Source organism: Phoca vitulina, unplaced genomic scaffold (genome assembly GCF_004348235.1).
Source record: "Phoca vitulina isolate PV1807 unplaced genomic scaffold, GSC_HSeal_1.0 scaffold1, whole genome shotgun sequence".
Classification (NCBI taxonomy): Eukaryota; Metazoa; Chordata; class Mammalia; order Carnivora; family Phocidae; genus Phoca; species Phoca vitulina.
The window spans coordinates 18,157,066-18,183,620 of record NW_022589704.1 but is presented as its reverse complement, the minus strand read 5'-3'; the positions used below and the strand labels follow the sequence as shown (position 1 = coordinate 18,183,620).

The following is a 26,555-nucleotide window of genomic DNA, read 5'->3' as shown; positions in this document are numbered from 1 at the left end:
TCCCCAGAAGAGGATGGGGTCAGGCCGGGCTGGCCCGAGGATGGGGTAGGGGGTGCAGAGTGCTGGCCGGCAGTGGGGGCAGGGCCTGGCGGTGGGACGCTAACCCTCTTCAGTCGCCTCAGATCACGTCCGGGCCTCCCCACCCCCCCTTCGCTGGAACTCTCATTAACCGCTTCTCCTGCCTCGTCCGCGGCATAAATAACCCAGATAAATCAGCCGCCGTCCGCCCCCCGCCCCTCGGCCCCCGCACAGCCCGTTTGTCACCGCTGCTTGCTCACCAGCCAGGCCTGGCCCAGTCCCGGCCTCCGCCCCCCCATCCTTGTCCCTTCCCGCCCACATCTGTCCCACACTAGCTCATCCCTTGGTCCGCACCAGAGCCAGGGCTGGGACAGGTGTCTGGGCTTGGGAAGGGTGGCCAGGAGGTGTCGTCCTCTGGGAGCAGGGGAGGCTGGGGACTCTCTCTAGAAGAATGCTAAGAGTTTGGGGGTCATGTCATTTATGAGTGGGCCACCCAGGAAGGGAGGTGAGAAGGCGCAAATGCAGACGGTGCACCGGGGGTGGAGGTGGGGGTGCTCTGCTGGGAAAAGAGGCAAAGTCCCAAAAGCCTGGGTGCAGTAAGGACCTTGGAGGCTCCCTTTGGAACCCCCAAGCTGGATCATGGGAGGTCTCTGGGTCTGCCTTTGAGGCATTTTGCCCAAATAAAACCTGCACTTCCTCAGGTGCTCTGGCAGAACCCTCCTGCCCTCCCTGTCTCCTCCCTCACCCTTCTGTCCCCCATTCCCATGCTCTCTGCCTTGTCTAGCTGTACAGATGCCACTCCCATCTCTCTGCCTGCCGGTCCATCCACCACTATCAGGAAGCCTCGTTCACCTCTGGGGCGTGGGGCTGGGTGGAGAATTGGACCAGGAACAAATCTGGGGAATGGGGACAACTGGAGAGCCGCGGAAGCCTGGCCCTGCAGCCCCCTCACCCCTGTGCCTCTCCTGTGCCCCACACCCACTCCCAGCCCGAGTCCCTGACAGACCCTCCCCCTTCTGCTCACACCCAGCTCAGGTCCCGGCCAACCACGCTTGGCCCTGATGCTCACTGCAGGGGGGCAGCTGGTCCCAGGGGAGTAGGTGGGGGAAGCCAGGAGGGGATGGGGGGAGTTTGGGCGCAGGGCTGGGGGTGGGGGTGGGGAAGAAGCTGGGCCGGGCCCCAGGGACCAGCTGGGCAATGAGCCGGGGAAGCAGCCGGGAGGCTAAATGAGGGAGATTATCACCCAACTGCAGCCGGGCAGAGAGGGAGGCAAGCAGGGAAGCGGGGAGAGGGAGGGGGGAAAAGGACGGGGGGCCAGAGGGGAAGGGGGTGTAGGGGGACAGGGGAGCAGAGGAGACAGAAGAGACTGGAGGGTGAGGTGCAGGATGGGTGGAGGGGATGTGGGAGGGGGCTCCCACCAAGCATAACTGGATTCCTAGGGGTCTGGGAGACTGGGTGATGGGGACCTGGGGACAATTGGAGACAGCTGGCTGTGGGGCAGTGGGGGGTGGGGTGAGTGCAGTGAACTCCTGTTCCAGTTCCGAGTGGCCTGGAACTCCCCTCTCCACCCACCCCCCAACTTCATTCCTTCAGAGGCTTCGTACATGCCCTCTGGAGGAAAGAAGGTGTAATTTGGGCTGATGATGGAGGCCAGTATATTAGGGGAGTATGACCCCGTGATCCCGGTGGATCTCAGGGCAATTTAGGGACATGCGTTGAGTCCAGGGTAGCACCGAGTGCTGGGGAGAGCTCGGGGGGCAGCTCCCCGCTTTCTTGGCAGAGCCCCAGACTGAAGTAACCTTAAAAAAGCAATTAAATCACCTTTAAAAAAAAACCCAGTAAAGAAAAATCAATACTAGGAGAAAGGGGGGTAGGCTGGGGGAGGAGGAGGTGGGGCGGAAGCACTAAAGGGTCTGGGAGTCTAGCAGGGAGGGCAGAGCATGGCAGGGGGCTGCCCGGGTAGGGGGCACTGTCTGTGGTCACTTGGAGGCTCTGAGGGCTAACTCAGCGGCTGCTTCCCGTGCCTTCCCCGCTTTTTCCCTCTGGGACGCTGCTGGCCCTAGCCCTGACCCCAGGGGCCTCCTCTTCCCAGCTGGGGGGAGACTGCTTGTGGGGGAAGCCCAGCCGCAGGGGCACCCCCCAGAAGCTACTTTGAAGAGAGGCTGGGGACCACCGCAGCAGGGTGCCACACGTGGCCGGGGCTTGGGGCTGGTGGGCTCCATGCTGGGGTGACCGGTGACTGATGAGGCCTGACCTGGCCTCGCAGCCAAGGTGGGCAGTGACAGATTCCCTGCTCCCCAGGGTAGCCGCCCCTAGGCCCCTCCTCTGGGTCCAGGTGGGGGCTGTGACTGTTGGGGCAGTCCTGATGCAGGGGAGGGGTGGCCTCTGGGCAGCGGGTGGACCTGGGGCTCTAATCCCCAGCAGCTGCTGTTTCCCTCAGATCGATTCCCTTCTCACTTTTTTTTCAGCTGCTGGTTCCGCGGCTCGGATCGATGTAGCCACCTCCCCCGCCCCTCTGAGCTTCCTCTCCCTGCTGCTCATTAGCGCCCCGATTAATCAGCCCCCCCTTTCATCTGGGGGACAAGTGCTTCCTCCCCCGGGAGGGCTCACGTTCTCACACGGCCCCCCCCCCCCCCCCGCCCAGAACACAAGCTGCTCACTGTGACCACTCCACCCTGGGAGCACCAAGGCATTTCCTCCTGGGCTGCCAACTGGGGACCCACCCCTGCCTGTGAGAACAACCCACGTGCCTGCTTCCCCTCCGTAAGCCAGCAGCCAGGCCAGGGCTCCCCTGCCCTACGGTCTGGCCACCCTCTGCTTCTGCTTCTGCTTCTGCTTCTGCTTCTGCTTCTGCTTCTGGGATAGTACTCCCTCCCATTCAAGCCTGCACATTTCTCCTCCCTCCCAAATCCCCATTTGGGCTCTTTCTCTCCCTCCATTCCATACCCTCTCCCCCACCCATCCTACCTGGTCTCTGCTCCCTGGCTTGTTCACCCCACACACTCCCCCCACCCCCAGCCTGGCTTGGCAAGGGATTTGAGAAACGTTTGGATTAGCCAAGCGGCCATAGATGTGCAAGCCAGCCAGGGCGTCCTGTCTCAGACCCACGAGTGACTAAGTTTGGGGAGACGGGAGGGGGCGGCCAGTGTCCCAGGGCAGGCGGGGGCATGGTGGGTGTTGAAGTTGGGAGCAAAGCTCCAGGGAAGCCAAGCATCTTGGTGGAGTCACCGTTGTCCCCTTGTCTGTCTTGCCTGCCCTCCTCTGCCCTCCCCTCCCTCATTCAAACAAGTGGCTCTCCCAAGGAGTTTCTGGAAGTCGCTGTGAGTGAGGTAGTGGGGGCAGGTGGTGGCTGGGTGCTGGAGTCAGGAGTCAGGGAGGTGGGGGGTGGAGTTGGCTGACCCTTCCCGGGCGTGGTCCCGAAAAGTGGTGGAACAAGCCGAGGCCTCTGGGTGCAGATGTCTTCTCTGAGTGGCCTGGGAGTGCAGCCGTCTGGGGACCCCACGAGTGCCTAGGCTGTAGCAAGAGTTTGGGGGGGCAGCCCGACGAGGTCTGGGGCAGGGGCCCGGGGATCCCTGGGCCCCGGGGGGTGGGGTGGGGCTGTGGGGGGGCTGCCCCCCGCCCCTGGCCTGGCTCCTGCTGCCAGAGGCGCCGGTGAAGCGCTGTTGACATGTCCTGAATTATTAAGCACGGGGTGGGCTCCGGAGCACATGCTGAGCGGCGCGGCTGGGGCTGCGCGGCGTGGCGGAGCGGCGCTCACTCCCTCGCTCGCTCGCTCGCAGGGACACACGCAGGGGCTGACAGCTGTGCTGGTGCTGATAAGGAAGCCACAAGGAGCCGATAGAGGAGAGAGACAAGCAGCAGCTGAGGCAGCGGCGGCAGGGCTGCGGAGCTGCTGGGAGTGGGAGTGACTCCCCCACCTCGGGCCCCCACCCTGTCCCTGTCCTCCTCCCGCTTGCCCTGAGTTTCGAAGAGCGGCCGCTGCCACCGCCGCCACTCCGGAGGGCACTGGGGGGGGGGGCCCACTGGCCAGGGAGGGACAGGGGCAGGGAGGCTCCGGCCACAGTCCCAGCAGCCGGGGACAGATGCCGATCGAGATTGTGTGCAAAATCAAATTTGCAGAGGAGGATGCGAAACCCAAGGAGAAGGAGGCAGGGGATGAGCAAAGCCTCCTGGGGGCTGCACAGGGGACAGCAGCCCCCCGGGACCTGGCCACCTTTGCCAGCACCAGCACTCTGCACGGCCTGGGCCGGGCCTGTGGCCCGGGCCCCCACGGACTGCGCAGAACCCTGTGGGCACTGGCCCTACTCACCTCGCTGGCCGCCTTTCTGTACCAGGCTGCCGGCCTGGCCCGGGGCTACCTGACCCGGCCTCACCTGGTGGCAATGGACCCTGCCGCCCCAGCCCCAGTGGCGGGCTTCCCGGCGGTCACCCTCTGCAACATCAACCGCTTCCGGCACTCGGCCCTCAGCGACGCCGACATCTTCCACCTGGCCAACCTGACAGGGCTGCCCCCCAAAGACCGGGACGGGCACCGCGCCGCCGGCCTGCGCTACCCGGAGCCCGACATGGTAGACATCCTCAACCGCACTGGCCACCAGCTTGCCGACATGCTCAAGAGCTGCAACTTCAGTGGGCATCACTGTTCCGCCAGCAACTTCTCCGTGGTGAGTCCTGCCAGCTGGCGCGTCCGGCCTGGGGTGGCCAGAGGCTGGCAGCGGGGGGGGGGGGGGCGGGGGGGGGTGCATAGGGGCATCCTCCATAGGGCTTCCCTTCCTTCCGCCACCAGAGGCTGGCCTCGTGTCTCCCCCGAGCCCGGGTGTTGCCTTCGGGCTTCCCGGCCACGGAGCAGGGGACGCCGCTCCTCGGGGCTTACCCTGCTGCTGCGGCCGCTCCTCTTCTTGGCTCTGCTGCTGGTGCAGTGCCCAGGTCTGGGGCCGGGGGGCCTGGAGTGGGCCTGGGGGGCCCCAGAAGCCGGGCAGCTTGCGGGGAAGGGATGCACGGGGCCAAGGCAGGAGCAACTGACCCCCACTTATCTGTTGTTCCCTTTTCCTTTTGTGGCTACTGGATTCTTCTCCCCACTGGATGAGGGTGATGGGAAGAGGGTGTCTGGGGGGCTCCAGCAAAGAGAGGGACTCAGGGCTGCCTCCTGGGGAGCTGGCCCGACCGGCAGGCTGGAAGAAACGGTCTTGATCTTCGGGTACACTGGGTGCCAGTGTCTCTTCTCTGTCCCCGTGTCTCTCATACACACCCCCTTTCACAGACTCTCTCACACATCCCTCTTTCATGCGGCCCCTCCAGCTTCTCCCGCTCGCCCTCCCTCCGTTTCCTGGGTCTTGCTGTTCCCTTGCCCGGCTCTGGCTCTTACACTGAGAATCACTCATTCACTCTTGTGTGCACGGCTCAGCCTCGCTGCGACCCAGCACACGCACGCGTGCGCACACACACACACACACACACACACACACATCCCTGCTGCTGGGGACAGTTTCCTGCACTGCCTCTCGCATACTCAGTGTGCCTGTCACTACGCTCACGAGCACACCCACACACCCACACACCCAGAGCTCCTCATCCCCATGCCCACATCCCAGATCTCACTTAGCTGCTGAGGACAGGGCCACACTGTGGATGCCATCCCCTCTCCTGATGCTCCCCCCACCCTGTCTACCTCAATCCCTGCTCCCCACGTGGGGACTGCTGGTGCCACGTCTCACACGTGTGTGAGCACAGACACACACACTCTCATTGGGATCGGCGTGTCGGCTCGGGCTGCCCTCCCATAGTCAGGTGTGAGTGTGGGGGGCGTGTCTCGTGTGCGGGCTGTCTGTCTGTCGGTGCTCCATTCACCCACAGTCACGGGGTATCTATTACCCCCAGTGCTTGGGATGCCTGTCCCCAGCCCACAGTTGACTCCCAGCATTGTGTACATGTATGTGTTTGCAGCCTTGTCACCACTGCCCAGTGCATGTGCAAATATGTGGCATCAACATGGTGCCCACTCCAGCCAGCCTCCAGTGGCCTGCCCTAGAGATGGGAGCGGGAGTGGGGGGCTTGCCTTCCTCCAGCCCAGCTGCCCCCGGCCCAGGTTCCCATTCACTCACTGCCTCAGCATCGGCAGGAAACATGCCCCTAGTAGGCCTACTATGGCTCCTCTCACCACCACCCATGCCTGCAGCTGCTGGGTCCTCCTGCCACGGGATGCGGGCGCAGTTGGGTAGGAATGGAGGAAGGGACAGGAAGGAGGGATAGTGCTGGTTTGGGGGGCTCTGGGCTTTTGTGTGGCTTACATACCCTCTTCTAGGAAAAAAATCATTGCTCCCAAACCCAGGACTGCAGGAGTCCCCAAGGAGGAGGTGAGGTGTTGAGAGTGTGCATGTGGCCTTTGGGGTCCCTGGGGCCCCTCTGTCTGACATCCTCACCCCTCAAAGTTGGGGGGGCAGACAGAGCCCATTCTCAGCAGGTGCTGTGGGGGCAGAAATCAATGGGAGCTTTGTGTCCCTGAGCGGGAGTTTGCATCTCAGGCCCCAGTTGGGGGTAAAAAGGAAAGGGGAAGTGTGTTGAAACCTCAGTGGGAAGGAGGGGCGGAGGGAGGAGGGAGAGATGGGTAAGGTGAGGGAAGCAGGGGTTTCCTGCCTGGCTCTAGGAAAGGAAGAGGTGCTTGGAGGTTATGGGAACAGGGAGTCTCTCAGAATCCTGAGGATGGCTAAAGAGGAGGATGGACATCCCGCAGGCCTTTTCATACTCTGGGGCTGCAGAGAGGAGGCTGAGGAGGGTAGGCGAAGTTTGTGGGTTTCAGCTTTGGGGTGGCGGCATGCCCGAGAAGAGCGGAGGGGCAAAGCAAGCACTGAGGGACAGGAATTCCCCTTTGGATCCTGCTTTCTGTGTCCCCCACCCAGTCTAGATGCCATACCCTTCTGCCCACACCCCATCCCCCATTTGCTGAGTGTAACTCTCCCTTGGACCTGGCCTTCTAGGGTTGAGTCTGCTGCAAATACAACGGGGTCTGGGATTATTGGCTGGGATGGCAATCCATGAACTGTGGCAGTGGACAAGATGGGGGTGTCTTGTGGGGCAAGATTGGAGAAGAGGTAGGAGATGAAGACATGAGGTCTCTACTGAGCACAGGAGGTCCACAACGGCCCTCTGGTAAGAACATGGAGCTCATGCTGGGGATCAGTGGTAGGGAGACGGGTACAGGGACCAGGTGGCGAGGAACCTGCCTGGGCACGGGTGGTAAGATGGTCAGTGACAGTGACAGGCTTTGGGTAAGGGGCTGCGATGTGTTTTCTGTTGCTTTCCCTGTTTCCTCCTTCCCACTCCCCACTCTGCTGTGACCTTTCCTCCAGAATCCAAGTTAATAAATGTCACATTTTCCAGCCTATTTTTACTCCGGGTAATGCGCCCTCCCCCAGTCCCCTAAGCTGCTTCTCCTGCTTCTTTTACCACTGCAGTTGCTTCCCCCCCACGCTCCCTGATACCCCCTCACTGACTCCCAGTCACTCACCCAGTCAACATGGAGCTCGGCGTGCCGGCTCTGTGCCTGCTAGGTGGCGTGGGGGAGAACAAAAGAGGGAAGCCCTGGTCCCCAGTCCCTGTCCTCAAGCAGCCTACACTCTCGCGGTGGAGCAGAGACAGGGACGCTCAGAAGCTTAACCAACCATGCAAGAGTTAACCAGCCATGCAAGCGGTGTCATGAGGTGCCAGGATTAATTGCCAAAAGAGGTACATGAAGAGTAAGAGCCTGAGTTCAGAGAGAGAGAGAGAGAGGCCACTCTGGGATGAAGAGGGTTGGAAAGGTTCAAGGCATGAGGCAGGTGTGGGGAGTCTGGAGAGAAAGGGAGAGATGGGGGAGATGCTCTTGGCCCGACCCATGCTCCCCTCCACCCAGTCCCCTGGGGCCCTTCTCCTCCTCTTCTCCTCCCCTCGCCCTCCTTACTCAGTCTCATCCCCACCCACCCACTCCCACCTCGCCTCCTGCTCTCACCACCTATATGTTCTCTCCCTTCCTCCCGATTCCCACCACCATCTGCTCCCCCCCCACCCTGGTGCTCCAAGCCCCATCCATACTTTCCCCATTGCGGCTCGCTCTCAGCTTGCCCACTTACTAGAAGGCAGAAATCACTCTTTCTCCCTAGGCTTCATTTCTTTAGCTATAAAATGCAAGGGTGGCTCTAAAATTCAGCATCTCCTCTCAGCCCGGGAGTGTATGGTGGGGTGATCAAGTGTGTGGTTTCCGGAGCCAGACCAGCTGGATTTGAACCTCAGCTCTCCCCTTCAAGCTGTGTGGCCTTGGAGAAGTCAAAAAGCTTCCATGAGCCGCGGTTTCTATACTCAGTAAATACAGTAGTAGAACCTAAAAAATTCGGGCAGTTGTAAGGATGAGAAAGATGGCTGCAAAGAACTTAGCGCGCTGCCTGGTGGTGCGTGTGTCTCTGGAAGCGTCTGCTCTCTCACCTGACTGCTGCTGTTTCTGACCCCTGGGTTGGCAGCTTTGCTGCTGGCCATCACCCGGCCTTTCCCCTGTCTCAACCCTCAGGCCCAGACCCTCCCCTACACTATTACAGCATTGCCCTGCGACCCACCCCTCCCAAATATCCATGCACGCATGCATGTGTGCACACACACTCTCCAGATCAGTGCTCTCCCACCAGACATCTCTGGGATGGGGGGAAGGTTCTGGATCTGCGCAGTCCAGTAGGGTAGTCACCGGCCACACTGGCTATCGAGCATCTGACGGGGGATTGGTGTGACAGGGAAAATGAATGGTCAGTTCAAACAGTCGCATGTGGCTAGTGGCAACCATATTGGACAGTGTAGTTCTTGGTGGTCCGAGGAACGTGGTCAGACTGCCAGAATGGGCAGGGCTAGGAATTCCAACTGGGGTCCAAGGATGTGAGGTGGTGGCTGTGGGCTCTGGTTGGAAGTGCCGCCATCTCCAATCAGGGCTGAGGTTAGGGTCTGTGTCTGGGGACATCGAGGTGTCTGGAAACACCACATGAGCAAATAGACCTTTTTCCCCAGGTGCAGGACATGACCTTGGTCTTTTCTCTTCCATTCTATTGTCTGGAAAATTGAGGGATGGGGAAGGTGGAGAGTCCTTGAGGAGGCAGGGGTAGGACCTGGCCCCTCTCTGTGGGGTTGTCAGGGGTCCAGGCAGTCCCTGGGCGGGCAGGGGACCAGGGACCCGTGGGCACTTCATGGCTCCATCCCCTCTTGGCTCTCAGACTTCCCTCCCCCTCCCAGCCCTCCTTCCCCACTCGCTGGTGACTGCCGTGACTATTAATCACTCGCCCTGTTCTCTTCCTCTCTACTAATCAGGCACAATTAGACAAGGCCTCTTCCAGCTGGGCAGTCCCCCTCCCTGCCCTCCTCCCTCCTCTCCCAGCCCCACCCCAGCTGCCAGCCAGGTCAGCTCTGAGGCAGGGGGAGCAGCAAGCGGGGAGGCCCTCTAGCACTCCCTGGCTCCCCCATGCCAGATCCTGGGCAGTCCCCTGCCTTCCATCCCAGCTGCCTCCTGAGCCTGTCCCCCTCCCTGGTGTGGTCAGGCCAGTACTGATCATCTCTGCCCCACCTCCTTGGTTGTGGGGGGGCTACCCCGAGAATATGCCAACTCCATACCTTTGCTGCTGGCTCCAGAGGGGCTGAGGGCTGCCCCTTATCCCCTTGACTCAAGAAGGGACGGGCTTCCCATTGAGGTTGGTCCAGGCAGACAAGCTTACCTCTTATCCTCACCCTCTGTCCAGCCCTCTGTCCCTATCTGCTCCTGTCCTCTCCTGAGGCATGAATCTTGAGAACATTTAGTTCACCATCTAGTTCAGGGTTGATCCTGCCTTTAGGAGCCAGGCAGGTCAGGTCGGGGAGGGCACACAGCAGGGAAGGGTGGGGTCTGAGCAAAACTGAAGCTCACTTATCCCTGAGGGGAGCAGCTGCTCCTCAGCCCCAGCTAACTAGGGCCCTATGGTCAGGGATGCCCAGTGGTGTGTGTGTGTGTGTGTGCGCGCGTGCGTGTGTTGGGGGTGTTGTCCAGGGAAGCCCAAGTCTTGATCATTTTAATAAAAATGTTCCTGATTTAAAAAAATACTCCAAGGGCTATCTACGACTCCGGGATTGCAGAACCCGGTGTTTGCGCTCCCCCGCTCCTGCCCAGTGCTGGCTGCTGTCCCTCAGGCCCTCCTGGAGGGGGTGCTCTCAGTCTGGCTGCTTCCCGTTGGCCAGTGGAGTTGGTGGTGGGGGGTGGGGGGGGTGGATCTGAGTAGTATGGCCAAGCATCCAAGGGCAGGGGCTGTTATTGTTACAGAGGACCGGTCTGCAAGGGCAGCGGGGAGGGCCAGGAGGGACGTGCCCCACCCGGCCCCACTCAGCAGCCCTGTGGCCTCTTCATTAATCAGGAATCAGCCCCGAGCTGGGCTCATTATCAGCTCAGCTTCTTGTGGCACTGCCGGAAGATGCTGATTAGCATTTGAAGAAATGGCCCCAGTAACACCCTCTTGTCCTCCCTCTTTCTCCCCTACCCGTGCTCCCTCCGGGATCCCCACCCCTACCCTTCTGCTTCCCGGGAGGAATCTGCTCCCTCTTGTGGCTGGCAGCGGGGCCTCTGCCAGGCCGGCTCGTGGAGGCAGAAAGGATCAGGGATGGGCCGCAGGGAGGCAGGAGCATCCCGGGGAGCACTAGGAGTGCTGAGCTTCAGGGCTGCTCAGGCTGAGGCCCCTGAGTCAGTGGGTCCCACTGGGCGGGAGTAAATGCAGGGTGGGGACAGGGTGGCCGGGAGAGATGGACAGGCACCCTGGGGCAGAGGGGGTGGGGACAGCCGGCACCGAGGACGGAGACCTGAGGGTTAGAGTCTTGGAGCCATCCAGAGGAATGGGGGTGGGAAGGCGGGAGGAGGACAGAGACCCGCAGGGTGGAGACAAGAAGGTTCAGAGTGCTGTGTGTTTCCAGAAAGAGAGTAGGGGTGGGGGGGGGGAAGTGTTTGCGCTACTTGTCCTGGCTCCCGAGCCGGGGGCCGGCAGCGCTGGAAATCCAACCTACCCCCCCGCCATGTTCCCCATGCCCTTGGGACACCCGTTTGGGATTGGAGGGGGAGCAGTTCCAGAGACAGGCATGGGCTGCAGCAGGCGAGGCAGCAGCGAGAGAGTTCAGAGAGGAGCCACGGGATGATTAAGGGGAAATGGAGGATTGATTTAGGAGGAAAGATTAAAGGAGCTAAATCCGTGGCGCTTGGCTCAGCGGTGACTAAGCGTGGACAGGATAATAGCTTACAAATGTGTGAAAGGTGTAAATACCAAACGGGGGGAGGGGAGGCGGCTCGGCGGGCCTGGGGAGCGGGGACCGGGGCTGCTCAGGCCCCCAGGGGGTACTGGAGACCCCCTGGGCGACTGCCCGTTAGGGCTGGCCCCTCTCCAGTGGCGGGGCGGGGGGGGGGGGGGGGGGGGGGACGGGGTGTTGGGGAGCCCCAGGTTCCAAACAGGGGTTCCGTTTCTGGGGCGCAGCTCCGCGAGCCTGGTGCTGGCCTCCACGTCCCCACTCCCGCCCCGCAGGGGATCTGAGGTCGCGGGTTCAAATCCCATCGGAGTCGGTGTGCGCCCCTCGGCCCCAAGGCCTTTCCCGCCGCTCGCGAGCCCGCCGGCTGCCCCTCACAGAGCCGCCTCCTCGGGCCCCCGCCCCGCCGGCCGGGCTCGCGCCCCCTCGGCCCTCCCCGGGCGCGGCGGGAGGCGGTGTCTCCCTCCGCGGAGGGAGTGCGGAGGTCACTTTGCCGAGGAGCCGGGAGCCGGGGGAATGCAAATGAGGCCAACCCAGGGAGGAGAGCCGAGGCGCCCGGAGGAGACGGGAGGGAGGGCGCTCGGCGCGGTGATGGATGCCTGCCCCGCGGGAGGGAGGAGGGGGCGGCGGGGAGCGCGCGGCGGTGGGTGCGGCCCCCTGGGTGCGTGCGGGTGGGCCGGGCCTGGACGCCGGGGTGCGGTGCTGGGGGTGGGGGGCGCACCCCCACCCACCCGCCGCCGCCGCTGCCGCAGCCGCCACCCTCTGGGTCTCGGCCCCGGAGCTCCCGCCCGGCCGCGGGTGTGTGTTCCGCCGTGCCAACACAACTCTAACGAATAACTTTGCATCGAGGGGCCGCAATGTCAGCGAAGGGCTTCGCTACCAATTAAAAATATTCCCGCCTGGAAAAATTACTTTCTAGGGTTTAAGGCCTAAGTGGTCGCTACCCGGGAACAGGTTTGCCTGTTTACCTGCGTGCCGGGGGCCCCGCGCCTCACCTCTCCCGTGGAAACGCGGCGCACGCCTGGAATAATCGCATTCGGCTACGGGCCCCAAGCTCTCCGGGCTCCCAGCTCGAGCTCAGCCTGGAGTCACGCGGCCTCGGCCGTTGCCTACTTCCCTTCCACCACAGCTCACACATTTACATTTGAACAAACACTGCTCGGATTTGGAGCGGGAGCGCTTCAACCTTGGGGAGGAAGTCGCTCTGCAAAGCCCCTGGGTGGCTGTGGGGGTGTGGTAGGGGAGGAGGCCAGGCCTGCTCGGGAGGTGGGCGTCCTCCTCTGTCTCCGCTGTGTGGCACGATCGCCCCCTTCTCGCGGGGGTGAGTGGGCTTGCTCTGCGAAGATTTCCTCCCCAACCCAACTCCAGCTCTTGTCCCACCGTCAGAGGACTTGTGCTGGTCTCCCCATCACAGCAATAATTACAACTAGTAACGATCTCCCTATACCTGTGGTTGCCGGGTCTGTTTTGTTCCCCACTGCTGTTCACCTGCCTCTTAGTGTAGGCGGCTCAATAAACACGTTTTGAATGAATGAATCCCTCTGCAGTCAGACAGCAAAGGCCCTCAGGGCTGAGACCGTCTGTTTGATTCTCTGAACCATCCCCAGCGCCATTCACGGTGCCCGACACAGGGCACAGGCTCAAAGAATAGTGCTGGGACATGACTGTTGTGTGAGCACCTGCCATCTCTTTTTTTTTTTTTTTTTAAGATTTTATTTATTTATTTGACAGAGACAGAGATAGCGAGAGCAGGAACAGAAGCAGCTGGAGTGGGAGAGGGAGAAGCAGGCTTTCCCCCTGAGGAGGGAGCCCGATGTGGGACTCGATCCCAGGACCCTGGGATCATGACCTGAGCTGAAGGCAGACGCTTAACGACTGAGCCACCCAGGCGCCCCGCACCTGCCATCTCTTGAGCACCTACTATTGGCCGGCGCTGTGCCCGTGTGTATCATCACACACTAGGTTCAAGCACAGACTTGGGCACCAGACTGCCCAGCACCTGCTGTGCTGTGTGATGTCACCCTGGCAGGCCCCTACCCTCTTTGGGCCTCTATTATCTTGTCTATAAAATGGGGATAAGTCACCCCCTGTATAGGGTTTCTGTGAGGATTAGGGCGTTAATTTATGTAAAGCGCTTAGGTCCATGCTTGGCAGAGAGTAAGCACTAGATAAATGTTAGATGTTGCTATTACTCATGTAGATTATCTCTTTCCTTATGACACCTCTGAAGGGCGCCTATTATTATTATTCCCATTTTACAGGTGAAAAATGGAGGATCAGAGAGGTTAAATGACTGAACCCGAATGCCACAGACAGTGAAGGCGGGGCCCAGATGTGAACCAGGGTGAGCTGCAGGCGTGTTGGCTGGGTGCTGCTTCCCAGCCAGTAGGAGAGCCGTAGCTCAGCGCTGGGGGGTTTCCACGCTGACAGATTGCTGAGAGACGCTTTACCAAGGTGCATGCTGCCCTGAGAATGGGACCAGTGGGAATCCAAGATCAAAATGCTGCACCATGTCAAGTATACGTCAATATGAGAAAGAGAGAGAGAGAGAGAGAAAAGAGCTGCACCATTTGGCAAGAAGCTCCATTCACAAATCCACACCCCACACCACCGCCCGCTGCATTCCTTGAGCACCCTACCACGCATCACTCTGAACTTCTCTCTCATCCTCACGACTAAGTTTAGGAGGAGAAATTACCACTTCCCTTTAACATATGAGCAACCTAGGCTCAGCGAGATTAAGTCTTGCCCACACACCCAAGGTGGTTTGTCCGAGGCTGGTGGCAGAGCCAGGATTTGAACCCTGTTCTGTAGGACTCCGAAATATGTGCCCCTTTCCCCAAGTTAAGAAGCTGTGTTATGTGTATCCATTTCCAGCACCACCTCCAATGGTCCATCTCTGCCCCAGGTTCTTAGCTGTCTCTACAACACTCTTCTTGCTAATGTTGAGGCCTCGGGTATATGATTTCACTTTGCAGATGCCTTTTAGCTCCACTCCTTACAATCACCCCGTGAAATAAGTCAGGCAAGAATTTCTATTCCCACTTGACGGATGAGGAAACAGGTCAAGAGAAGTCAATAAATCACTTTATTAGCCAAGGTTACACAGGCTGTCTGTGGTGACGCTGAGGCTGGCACCAGGGTCTATTGACTCCCCGGGGGGTCAGAGGAGAGTGTTGGGCCAGTGGGGGAGAGGGACTGGACTCTAGTTCTGAATTTGCCCCGTCTTCCTCTGTGCCCTTGGATATGTACCTTGCCTCCCCTAGGCTTCTGCTTTGGTCTTTATAGGACCAGCACAGACACCCCAGGTGTCTTGAGTTGGTGCTTTCTTCCTACCCAGGTGAGGATAGAGAAGCAGGAGGCTTTGAACTTGTTGTTCAAGAGTTGTTCAACCTGCTGTGTTAGTCACAGTCCAAGACCAGAGAAGATGCATCCCCTTCCACCACCGGCCCCCTGTGGACTCCAGGGCACTTTAGCGTTAAGGGGAGTTCATTCCAGGGGCCTGTGAAAGGCCTGGGGCTGGACCACATCAGGGGAGGGCTAATGGAATATGGGGGGGATGAAGCTACTGTGGAAAAGTGGGGGGGTGGAGGTGCCAGGGCCTTAGCGGAGGCAGGGTGCCCAGAAGGCGGTGAAGATAAAAGCCCAGGCCGCAGATTAGCTCCAGGATTAGCCCAGCCTCTGCTGCTCTGGGCTGCTTCTTATCTCCTGGCGGCCCAGGGCCCTCTCCCCCACAGCTCTGAGCCCTGGCCCTGCTAATTGCCTGTTAACCCCGTGGGCTCCAGTGGGCTCCATGACTGCAGGGAGGATGAGGGGTGGGGAGGGCTGGGGGGTGCATGCAAGCCAGCCAGCCAAGGAGAGCTTTGCAGGGAAATCGGAGCTGTGGATAGATGGAACCCAAGGGGCTGAGAGGAGCCACTGCTCAGAGTAGAGAGCTCTGGACAGATTTCTCCCAAGCTCTGATGTCAGTGGGGGGGGGGGGCAGGGAGAAGGAGGGAAGCACACCTAGGGAGGGGTTCCTGGTTTGACAGGGGCAGTTTCAGGCCCAGGGAAAAGTCTAGTAGGACAAGAGACAGAGACTGGACACCTAGGCTAAGGATAAACAGGATGCAGATGCTGAGGTCGATGGAACAGAGAGAATGGGGGCAGCCAGGCCAGTGGGAGAGGAAATGGAGGCTAGGGTGACAGACAGGCCAAAAGAAGGCGATGGACAGAGAAACAGAAGCCGGATGGGTAGTTTCTCAGACGCTGAGGACAGCCAGGCCAGGAGAAGAGAGAACGGCCTTGAGACACAGACCAAGATCAGGGGACAGAGACTAGGGAGGCAAACCCAGGCCAGGGTCTGGGCCGAGAAAGTGTAAAGCGCTCTGAGAGGGACAGGTAGGGGGCTGGCCAGAAAAAGGTCATGGAGGGGCACCTGGGTGGCTCAGTCGTTAAGCGTCTGCCTTCGGCTCAGGTCATGATCCTGGGGTCCTGGGATCGAGCCCCGCATCGGACTCCCTGCTCGGTGGGGAGCCTGCTTCTCCCTCTGCCTCTGCTGCTCCCCCTGCTTGTGCTCTCTGTCTCTCTGACAAATAAATAAATAAAAGCTTAAAAAAGAAAGAAAGAAAGAAAGAAAGACAAAGGTCAAGGAGGGGGTCCAAGGGTCCCCACGCAGCACAGACAGACTCCCGTCTAGAAGCTGTTCAGCCTGGGAGGCCATGAGCTTAGCCTTGGATCAGGAAGGTGGACCTGGGAGCTGAGGCAGAGAGCAAAGGGGGTGGGGGGCAGACCAAAGGAAGAGGTGGGGGTCTGAGATGGGAACAGGGCCCAAAGGCGTTGATGGTGGGTCATTTGGAGACAGACCCTCAGCCCATGAAGGCACATGGTGGCCCTGCACCTGCCCCTCTCCATTGCTGGGCCCCGGACACACCCTCCTTCGGGGCCTGTCCATGGGGAAGGGAGCAGTGACCAGCCTGGGGGACCTTGAGGCGGAGCTGCCGTGCCGTCTCCATGGAAGAGGCTGGGGGCTGTGCCGCCACCAGACTTCTGCCACTTAGGAGCTGGCAGCTCCCCCCGCCGCTACTGCCTGGCCCGGGGACTGTCTCCGGGGCAACGCTCTGCTCTGCTCAGCAGTCGGGCCTGACCTGGGCCGTGCAGGTGGCCCTGCCAATCTGGCCTGCCTGTTCCCTGCAGGGTACAGCCAGCGGTCCCAGAGCTCCTCCCCCCTCTGTCACTGCTGTTCTGCACCACCGCCTCAAGGTCAGGGGGCCAGGAAGTGCCCCCCCCCCCCCAGCCAAGTCACTGTAGTCAAAACCTTCCTGGTTCCCTCTGCCCTGCACGGGGCTGGGCTCCAGGTCACGCAGCATGTGTCTGTATGAACACGTTGGAAGTATCAGGAAGGGAGGCTGGCCGAGCCCCATCCAGGGCAGGAGCCTACCAGAGTCTTGTAGTCACTGAATGCCTATCGGGTCTTTATAAGCACTAACTCTGCTTTGGTGTTGGGGCTCGGTTGTGTTTGAATCTCTGTCGTCATTTCCTTGCTGTGAGCCCTTAGCCAAGTCACTTTCCCTTTCTGAGCTTCCTCACCATTAAATGGGGGCAACAGTACTTTCCTCGTGTGGTTTTCTGGAAGGCTCGAAGGAGAAAATAAATCAAAAGCGCCATAGCACCGGGCCTTTGGAAGGACTTGCCTGCAACTCCTTCCGTCCACCTCATGCCTCCTTCTACAAGTTGTGCTGGGCTCTTTGCCAGCCAAGATGGTAAACTGTGGCTCCCAGCCGCAGGGAGGCCACAGTCCCATGGGTTGGGTTGAGCTGTGGAGAGGCCGTGATGGTTCCTGGTGGTCAGGGAGAGCCGAAGTACAGCAGCATGGGGGGGGGGGCGGGAATGGAGGTGGGGGGCAGCTCACTAACTGGGTCCCCCACGGAGCCCATGCCTTGTTTAGCCTCTCAACTAGAGCATACGCTCAACTGGCTGCATTGGTAAGAGCCAATTCCAGCATCTTTTTGGCCGTAAGTAGGAAGAGGGTGGTGCTTTGAGATTTGAGGCAAATACTTGTATTCCCCCCATCTGTCTTTCCTACACCCCTGGGGATCCAAGAATCTTGCACCCACCCCTTTTCCGGGTTCCCCTCCCTCCAGTGACAGGTCAGAGTGCAGGTCTAAAGTGGAGCTGTCTTACTGGACTCTCACCTGTTGTTCATTCAGGGCCTTTCTACTTGAAGTGCGGTCCACGGACCAGCAGGTTGTTAGAAATGCAGAATCTCACACATTACTGAATCAGAATCTGTATTTTAGCAAGGTCCCCAGGTGCTTTTGTGCACACATGAAAGTCTGAGAAGCAGTGATCTCGGAGACCTCGGTAAATCAGTCCACCTCTCTGAGCCTCCATTTCTTCATCTGTGGGATCTAGGGTGGTTGTGAAGATCCCATTGGAAAGAGCACGTGAGGCATTTAGCTTTAGTGCCTGGGCAGGGCAAATGCTCTGGGACTGTGCCGTGCTTCCTCCTGCCCCAGCAGAGTGGGCAGGGTGATCAGGACAGGGCCAAGGATGGGAACCCAGAAGCAGGAGAAGGGGCAGAGCAGGAAGGGAGGGACAGGAGAGGAACTGAGAGGGAGGGGATCTGCAGAACAAAGAGTAAGGAAGGTGTACAGGAGTGGCGCTCAAGGGAAGGAGGAAGAGGGGAAGGGGGGACAGATGGGTGTGGAGTCACACACCTGTCTCACTTCCGCTGGGCGGGGCTGAGAAGGAGCTGGGGTCTGGCTTGGCGGGTGGGCAGCTCCCAGTAATGGGTTGTAGAAACAGCTCAAGTCTTGCATCCAGACGAATTCCACTTCTCCCACCAACTAGTTGACTGGTTGTGTGACCTTGAGCAAGGCACATCACCTCCCTGAGCGGTCATTTCCTGGTCTATAAAAACTAGGTTAATGAAACCTGTCCATACCAGAGTTGCTGAGTGCATGCAATAGGGCAGGGGTGGATGTAGCCATGTTTTGTAAATTGCACGTGCTTGTTACGCACCCATTTTTGTTTGAGGACCGAGAGGCAGGGTGTTTGGGTGACAGAAGAACGGTGTGATTGGAGAGCATCATTAGGGCATGGGAGACTTAACCCTGCTCCCCAATAAGGGTGTCCCAGGCCCCCAGTTCTTCGACAGCCTCCCTCCCGCTGCCCCCAACCCAGCCCCTCTCTCTTCTACACCGTCTCTCTGAAGCTAGGCATTTAGGATATCTTTTCCCCAACACCGCCCGTGCCTTTTCTCCCAGCTTTTACCAGTGCGAAATGTTCCCAAGGAGAGGGGAGGGGGAGCGCGAGAGTGATTGAGGGCACTGACCCCTTGCCCCCAGGGAAGGTGTTGCCTGTGATGGGTTTGACCCGGGAGCTCGTCTCTGTGGGGTGAGCCTGGCAGCGGGGAACTTGCCTCCGCCTCTCCTTTGACCCCCCGGCCCAGCTGCTCCGCGAAGCCCCGTCGCAGCTAGGGCCGGCGGGGCCTCGGCTTCCATCTCCGGGGCGCCAGCGCCATCTGGTGTCCATGCCGGGGAACTCTCCGTACGGGAAAAGGGGGCTTCGTTGAGCACGGCAGTAACTGCTTATAAGCATCCCTTGTGCTCGGCACTGGGCCAGGGCTGGGGACACCGGACAAGCTCATTGCTCCTCTGCCGCATAAACCTCAGTGGGGGAGAGATGGGCCCTGGACAAGGAGACAAACAGATACACCAGATCATCTCAGGTCTTGATAAGTACTCAGCAAACCAACGAACACCTCGGTGACGTGTGTGTGGTATATGGGCACGCGTATGAAGAGGGGACATTTAAGCAGAGACTTAAAACACAGCTTGCCATGCCAGGGGCAGGATGGGAGGAGGCATTCCAGGTGGAGGAACTGAACGAACAAGGGCCAGAGGAAGGAAGGTGCTCCATAAGTTTGAATTTGTGACTGGCGAGATCCCGGGGCTGGAGTGGCAGGAGAGGTCACACTGCATGGAGATTTCCAGGCCAGGGAAGGAGTTGAGCTTTACTCTCTGGGAAATGTTGGGTTTCAAGCCAGCAAGGGACTCGATCGGATCCATGCACTTTACAACGGGCACTCTGGCTACTGTGTGGGGGAAGGGCCAGGAGCGAGGGGCAAGGACGGATGAAGGCAGACCAGTTAGGAGCCCATCGCCACGGCCAGGTGGGAGATGGTGGTGAAAGGGGGCGGGGCACGAGATGGAAGGAAAGTGGTTGGATTCTAAATAGATTTCAGAAGTCAAATCGCCCGGCGCACATGCTGGATCTAACGCAGGGGTGAAGGAGAGGGAAGTGTCAGGGATTCTGACTTGAGAAACTGGATAGATAGATGGTGGGGCCCTTTAATTAGAGGAGGGGGAGCACAGGTTTTGGGAAGGTAGCAAGAGTTCTGCTATTGATATGTGATGCTGGGGATGCCTTTGAGTTGTCTAAGAGAGGGTGTCACTAGAAAAGATCCTGCTTGGGGAAGAGGCAGGGCTGCAGACCGCTCGCTATTGGACAGTGGTGTCCAGGCAGGTGCGATGGTCCTCCCACAGGACAGGGAACCTTGAGCTTGAGGAATTGTCTTAGCCCCTCCATTCATCTCCTCTCCTCCTCTCTCTCACCCCGCAGGTCTATACTCGCTATGGGAAGTGTTACACCTTCAACGCAGATCCACAGAGTTCGCTGCCCAGTCGGGCAGGGGGCATGGGCAGTGGCCTGGAGATCATGTTGGACATCCAGCAGGAGGAATACCTGCCCATCTGGAGAGAGACAAGTATGCAGGGAAAGGGACGGGGGGCCAGTTTGGGGGCTCCAGCCTGGGCCTGCTGCCCGGCATGGGTTTCCCAATGTCCCCATGGCCACTGTGCAGACGAGACATCGTTTGAGGCTGGCATCCGAGTGCAGATCCATAGCCAAGAGGAGCCCCCCTACATCCACCAGTTGGGCTTCGGTGTGTCCCCAGGCTTCCAAACCTTCGTGTCCTGCCAGGAACAGCGGGTGAGCACCTCCAGTTGGGTCCTGAATTGGGCATAGGGCAGGGTCTTTGGGCCCAGAGGGGATGCCGACCGGCCCTGCCCTCAAAAGCTCACCGCCCACCAGCCCTCCCGCCCCCCGCCCATGGACTTTGCTGGAGCTGTGGGCAGTGGAGGGCCCCGGGGGACTCTGAGACATGACCCCATATGCCCCACCTCCGCAGCTGACCTATCTGCCCCAGCCCTGGGGCAACTGCCGGGCGGAGAGCGGGCTCCGGGAGCCTGAGCTTCAGGGCTACTCAGCCTACAGCGTGTCTGCCTGCCGGCTGCGCTGTGAGAAGGAGGCCGTGCTTCAGCGCTGCCACTGCCGGATGGTGCACATGCCAGGTGGGCGCCCTCCCCTCCCGCTGGCCTCCGCCACCCTGCCGGGCTCCAGATCCTCCAGGGCGGAAGGCTGCCCCTGTGCGGGTCTAGCCTCCTGTGAGGGCGTGCGTGTGGGCTTGGGGTTTTTAAAAAGGACTTATTTATTTATTTGAGAGAGAGAGAGCGGGGAGGAGGGACAGAGCGAGCGAGAGAGAAGCAGACTCCCTGCTGAGCAGGAAGCTGCCTGGGGCTTGATCTCATGAACCTGAGATCATGACCTGAGCTGAAACTAAGAGTCGGATGCGTAACAGACTGTGCCACCCAGACGCCCCTGTTTGGGATTTTATGTGGTTTCACGTGTGCACCTGGGAATGCACACGTGCATGCTTGTGGCATGTTAATATGTATCTGAGCATACATGTGCTTATGTACATTTATGCTTGCATGCTTGACGGGGTTGTGTGCACAGGCTGGAACACATGCATACAGATGTGTGAATACGTGCGCGTGCGAGTGCGCACATGCTTGCAAGCATATATGCTTGTGGACATTTCGGCATGCATGCACAAGCATGTAGAAGCTCGTGCGTGTATAGGGATGTGCAAACACCTATATGTGTGTGCACGTGTGCATGCACGTACGTGTGTGCCCACACTTGGGAATGTGGTGGGGGAGAGGGGGTGGACCCGTAGACTCCAGGAATAATCTTCTCTCCTTTCAGGCAATGAGACCATCTGCCCGCCAAATATCTACATCGAGTGTGCCGACCACACACTGGGTCCGTGCTGCCTTCTCCCTTCCCCTGCCTCTCCATCCTCCTCCTCTTCATCTCTCTGTCCACCGTTCTCCTCACTGCCTTGGTCCCCCTCCTCCTAAGTCTCTCCCTGGATGGTTCTTCCTGGGGTTGAGCCTTATCCCATATTTCCAGGGGTTCTGAGGACTTTGCAGGTGTGGACACTTGGGTAAGTGGAGGCAGCAGGGTGGGGGGGTGTAGAAAACCCAGGACTGGGAGTGAAGGGCTGGGCTTCTGTCCTGGCTCAGCAAATGAGCTCACTCTCTTTGGGAAAGGGAAAGGACTTCTCTTGGGCTGAGGAGAGATGCACTGCTGAGTGTCAGTGTGGGTAAGGCAAGCCCCATCTGTCCATAGGTCTCACTTGGGCTGCGATTCACTCATTCTTTCATCCATCCATCCACTCCTTCTTCTGCAGACATTGCCAGCCTGGGCTGGTGCCGGAGGTGAGAGTGGGAGCAAGAGGCCGTCCTCATGGAGCTTCCCAGCCCGCAGGGCTGTGGACGGGCACCGTGATGGCATGGAGCTAGTCCTTGCAGAGGGGGAATCTCAGGGGTGCTACAGGGCCCCAGGGAGGGGCGTGCAGCTCCACCTGGGAATGCGGGAGGATCCTTGGAGGAAGTGATTGATTAGCTGAGACTTGAAGGGTACGGAAGAGCCAGACTGGTGAAAGGCAGGGCCATGATCTAGGTGGTGGGTGCTAGACATCTGTGGCCAGAGAGAGTGTGGGGGTGGGGCACGGAAAGGTCAGCAAGCCTGGAGGGCAGAGAACACAGGAGGGGGCAGCAAGAGTGGAGGAGGCTCTGGGAAGCCCATGGTGGCTCAAGGCAAGGCAAGAACGCCCTCTGATGTTAAACAAGGTGACTCTGAGCCGCTGCGGAGAATGGATGGCGGGAGTAAGAGCAGAAGCAGGGCAAGCGGTCAGGAGGGCATTGCAGTCATCCAGACAGTGGGGCCGTGGGGAGGGAGAGACAGGACCGGCAGTGGAACCACACCGAGACCTTCTCTGTCCCGCATCCCAACCGCATCAGCCAAAGGGGCAAGGATGGTTAATGAAGGGGCAGATGTGAGAGCAGGGACACGGGAACCACAGGGATGGTGAAACTGCACAGAACTAGCAATACCAAGCAGGATCGACTTGTGCGGGCCTGAGGTGGTAAAGGGAAGGAACACGGCTGGGGCCCAGACAGAGACCTGTGGCTGTCCCAGAGGACAGGAGCTATGGCCACGAGAGGGGGGAACAGCCTCAGCCGACCCACAGCCTGGTGGAGAGGAAGCCAAGAAAAGAAATCCCCTGGCATCTGTCCCCTCCTTACCCTCTGCCTCTGCTGGGGTCTCTTCCATTGGCCCAACCCAACCCAAAGCCAGAAGACGAGGGAGTCTAGCTGATGCGTCTGGCAGAGAGCCCCGTCTCCTGGGCACAGAGAAAAGTGGAGGAGAGTGGAGAGTGAATCTGAAGAGGGGAACAGAGAAAATCTAGCATATTTTTTTACTTAAAAATTTTTTTTTCAACATATATATATATTTTTAAGATTTTATTTATTTATTTGACAGGGAGAGACACAGCGAGAGAAGGAACACAAGCAGGGGCAGAGGGAGAGGGAGAAGCAGGCCCCCCACCAAGCAGGGAGCCCGATGCGGGGCTCGATCCCAGAACCCTGGGATCATGACCTGAGCCAAGGGCAGACGCTTAACGACTGAGCCACCCAGGCGTCCCTCAACACGTTTTTTTAAAGATTTATTTATTTGAGAGAGAGAGAGAGAGAGAGAGCGCACATGTGCGTTCACACAAGTGGGGGGGAGGGGCAGAGGGAAAGAATCTTCAAGCAGACTCCCCGCTGAGCATGGACCCAGGCCCGTGAGATCATGACCTGAGCTGAAACCAAGAGTTGGATGCCTAACTGACTGAGCCATCCAGGCTCCCCGAGAAAATCCAGCATATTAAACATAGCATTTGTCTTTCTGCCCATCTGTCCATCCACCCACCCACTCATCCACTCATCCATCTGCATATGTAAAAACAAGCATATAATCCCATTCATCCAGCATCCTCCAAGCCCCGTGTGTATGTGAGGCCTCGTGTGATTGATTAGCTCCGATGGATGGGCTGTGTCCTCAGTCTGAGCCATGGGGACTTCTCCGCCCCAGGGGTCTGGGACACAGAAGGATAAGCCTATAGGAGGGTGCTGGGGGGCTCTACCTTCACCTGCTTTCTTAGGTAGTCTGAAGCTGGTCCAGGAAGGATCCCCCAGCAGGTCTCCCCTAGGCAGTGCCTGTAGAGGCCCCCCCCCCCCCCCCCCCCGGGGATGTGCCTTCCTCAGAACAGTCCCTACACCTTCTCCTGGCAGCTAGTGGGCCTCTGGGCCACCCGCCCTCCCCCCTTGCACTGGTGCCTCTGTGTTGCAGACTCCTTGGGTGGGGGCTCCGAGGGCCCGTGTTTCTGCCCTACTCCCTGCAACCTGACTCGCTACGGGAAAGAAATCTCCATGGTCAGGATCCCCAACAGGGGCTCAGCCCGGTACCTGGCAAGGAAGTACAACCGCAATGAGACCTACATCCGGTACGTGTGTGTGTGTGTGTGTGTGTGTGTGTGTGTGTGTGTGTGTAGTGGAGGTCACCCTCACCAGGCCTGGTGCATGGCGCAGACTGGGGGTGGGCTGCATCTTTCTTACTAACGAGGTTCCTGCCAGGGATGCCTTTCACAATCCCATTCCTCTAATTAAACCCTACCCATCCTCCATGTCCCGTCCTGTGTCCCCACCTCCAGGGAGGCCCCTCTTTTTTTAAATAAAGATTTTTATTTATTTGAGAGAGAAAGCGTGCGTACACACACAAGCGCGCATGAGTGGGGGGAGGGGCAGACGGAGAGGGAGAAGCAGACTCCCCGCTGAGCGCAGAGCCTGACCCGGGGCTCCATCCCAGGACCCTGAGCTCATGACCTGAGCCGAAGGCAGCCACTTAACTGACTGAAGACACTCAGGCACCTCCAGGGAGGCCCTTCATGATCCAAACGTCTTTCCTCTGAGCTCCCACAGCAGCCTCTACCTCTCTCTCTCTCTCATTGCACCCACCTGTTGCTCTCCCGCCCTCTGCTGTGTCTTTCTCCCCCAGCAACCTGGGGGCCATTAAATGCACAATGAGGGAATGCTGTGCTGATGGAGAGAGACCAGGTGGCTGGCCGGCAGGAGAGACCTCACTGAGCCTTGGGTCTGGTCTCCTGCAGCCAATCTACAAATGCTGAGCATCCTGTGGGTGCCAGGGTGCCAGGGTGTGGGTCCTGTGGGGACAGAGACGATTACACCACAAAGCTCCCGCCACAGTGTGTGGGTGAGGCCATATTTGATGGTGTGATACCGACTGTCAGGCCTCCACTGAGATTACTGGGCTGGGAGGATGACGAAGCAGGGGAGGCCAGGCCTCTGAAGCCCCTGGGTGTGTGAGAGGAGGAGACGGGGGGGAGGCCTCCCAACTAGAGAACTGTGGGATCATACAGAGACGAGCCTGAGTGGCGGGGAGGCTGTGTGGAGAGAAGGTGCAGATCATGGGCAGTCTTGGAGGCCCGGAAAAAGAATTTGGGGGTGGACTGCTGGGCAATAGGGAGCCACTGAAAGTTCTAGAGAGGTATTGTGGTGATGCGGAGTGAATGTCATTTGCTGCTTTACAGCGGAAGGCAGGAGGGACTCCTTCAGGTCCAGGAGTTTTATTTTGCTCTCCCAGGCCCGTGGGTAACCCTCAAAATATAAAACAGACATGCACCTAGGACTGTCCACCCTCACAGCCTTTGGGAGTCTGAGGGAGGTGGTCACCGGCTTCTTGGGGCAGGGGACCTCAGATCAGGACCTGCTGGACCTGGGATGTCCCCGCCAGCCGCCTCCTCAGGAGGACCGCCCCACAGGGACCCTCTGCTTCCTGTCTCCACAGGGAGAACTTCCTGGTCCTTGATGTCTTTTTTGAAGCCCTGACCTCTGAGGCCATGGAGCAGAGAGCAGCCTATGGCCTGTCAGCCCTGCTGGGTGAGCCACGGTCCTGACCCGTTTCCATGCGGGTGGATCAGCCTAGCCCGTACCTCTGACCTGCTCTCGTGCTCCCCAGGAGACCTCGGGGGACAGATGGGTCTATTCATCGGGGCCAGCATCCTCACACTACTGGAGATCCTGGACTACATCTATGAGGCAAGGGATGGGGGCCTGGGGAGGCCCCCCCTGGAGGGGGCATGGAGGGTGGGAGGAGGGGCTGTGGGAAAAGCCGGGCGGGCAGTACAGGCTTCCCGGTGCGGCTGGCCTGGCCGCGAAGCCAAGCTTGGCAGTGGGGGCTGGGGTCTCCTGACCAGCTGGAAGGCATGAGGGCGCTGAGGAGTTAGGAGAAGGGGATGGGTGGGGAGGATTAGGGAGTCCTCTTGGGGGTTTGCTGGGGCAGCGAGTCCTACAAGGTGGGCCCCAGTGAGGCCTAGCCCTTCTCGCCTACCAAGTTTCCTGAGCCCACTGCTGTCCCCCCACCCTGAACCCCAAGGTGTCCTGGGACCGACTGAAGCGGGTGTGGCGTCGTCCCAAGACCCCCCTGCGGACTTCCACTGGGGGCATCTCCACCCTGGGGCTGCAGGAGCTGAAGGAGCAGGTGAGGATGAGCTCTGCAGAGTGCAGTCAGTGCCCTCTGCTAGGACTGAGGGCCTCAGCAGCTTCTGACCCAGCCTGTCAGAGCTCGCCTGGAGCCCCTGCCCCAGGGCACAGGGAAAGCCTGGCTGTGTGGGGCCCGGGGGTCTGACTCGCATTCTTCGTGTCTCACTCCCTCTTCATCTCGCAGAGCCCATGCCCCAGCCGGGGCCGTGCTGAGGGCGGGGGAGCCAGCGGCCTGCTCCCCAACCACCACCACCCTCCTGGCCCCCGAGGAGGCCTCTTTGAAGACTTTGCTTGCTAGGATGGTGCTGTGTCTAAAAAGACCCAGGAGTCTGGGACCCCTCCCAGGATCCCCAATCTCCTCCTGCTCCTGGGACACAAGGCCTGGGGGCAGCCCAAGGGGAGGGGGAGAGGGCGGTGCTCGCTGGGAGGGTGGGGACTCGTTCAGGCTCTCACAGCTCTGGCGCCAGTGGCTTTGCACGAGGGTCCTTCTGGTCTACCCTCCCACCCCCCCAAGCCCCAGGCTGGTGCCCGGGGAGGGCTGGAGGGGAGGGGAGGAAAGGA

General features: G+C 59.6%; 1 protein-coding gene across 1 annotated transcript; it reads left to right on the top strand.

Annotated features, from left to right (window-relative positions):
- The first annotated feature begins 3,725 nt into the window (after positions 1 to 3,725).
- ASIC4 (acid sensing ion channel subunit family member 4) lies at positions 3,726 to 26,555 on the top strand. Its single transcript, XM_032401415.1, is given in 13 exon segments — positions 3,726 to 3,780; positions 3,783 to 3,833; positions 3,836 to 4,029; positions 4,032 to 4,682; positions 19,882 to 20,026; positions 20,123 to 20,250; positions 20,450 to 20,612; positions 21,310 to 21,366; positions 23,785 to 23,938; positions 25,300 to 25,391; positions 25,471 to 25,550; positions 25,888 to 25,992; positions 26,179 to 26,555. Coding segments are annotated over 13 exon segments (1,989 nt in total). The 3' UTR covers positions 26,293 to 26,555.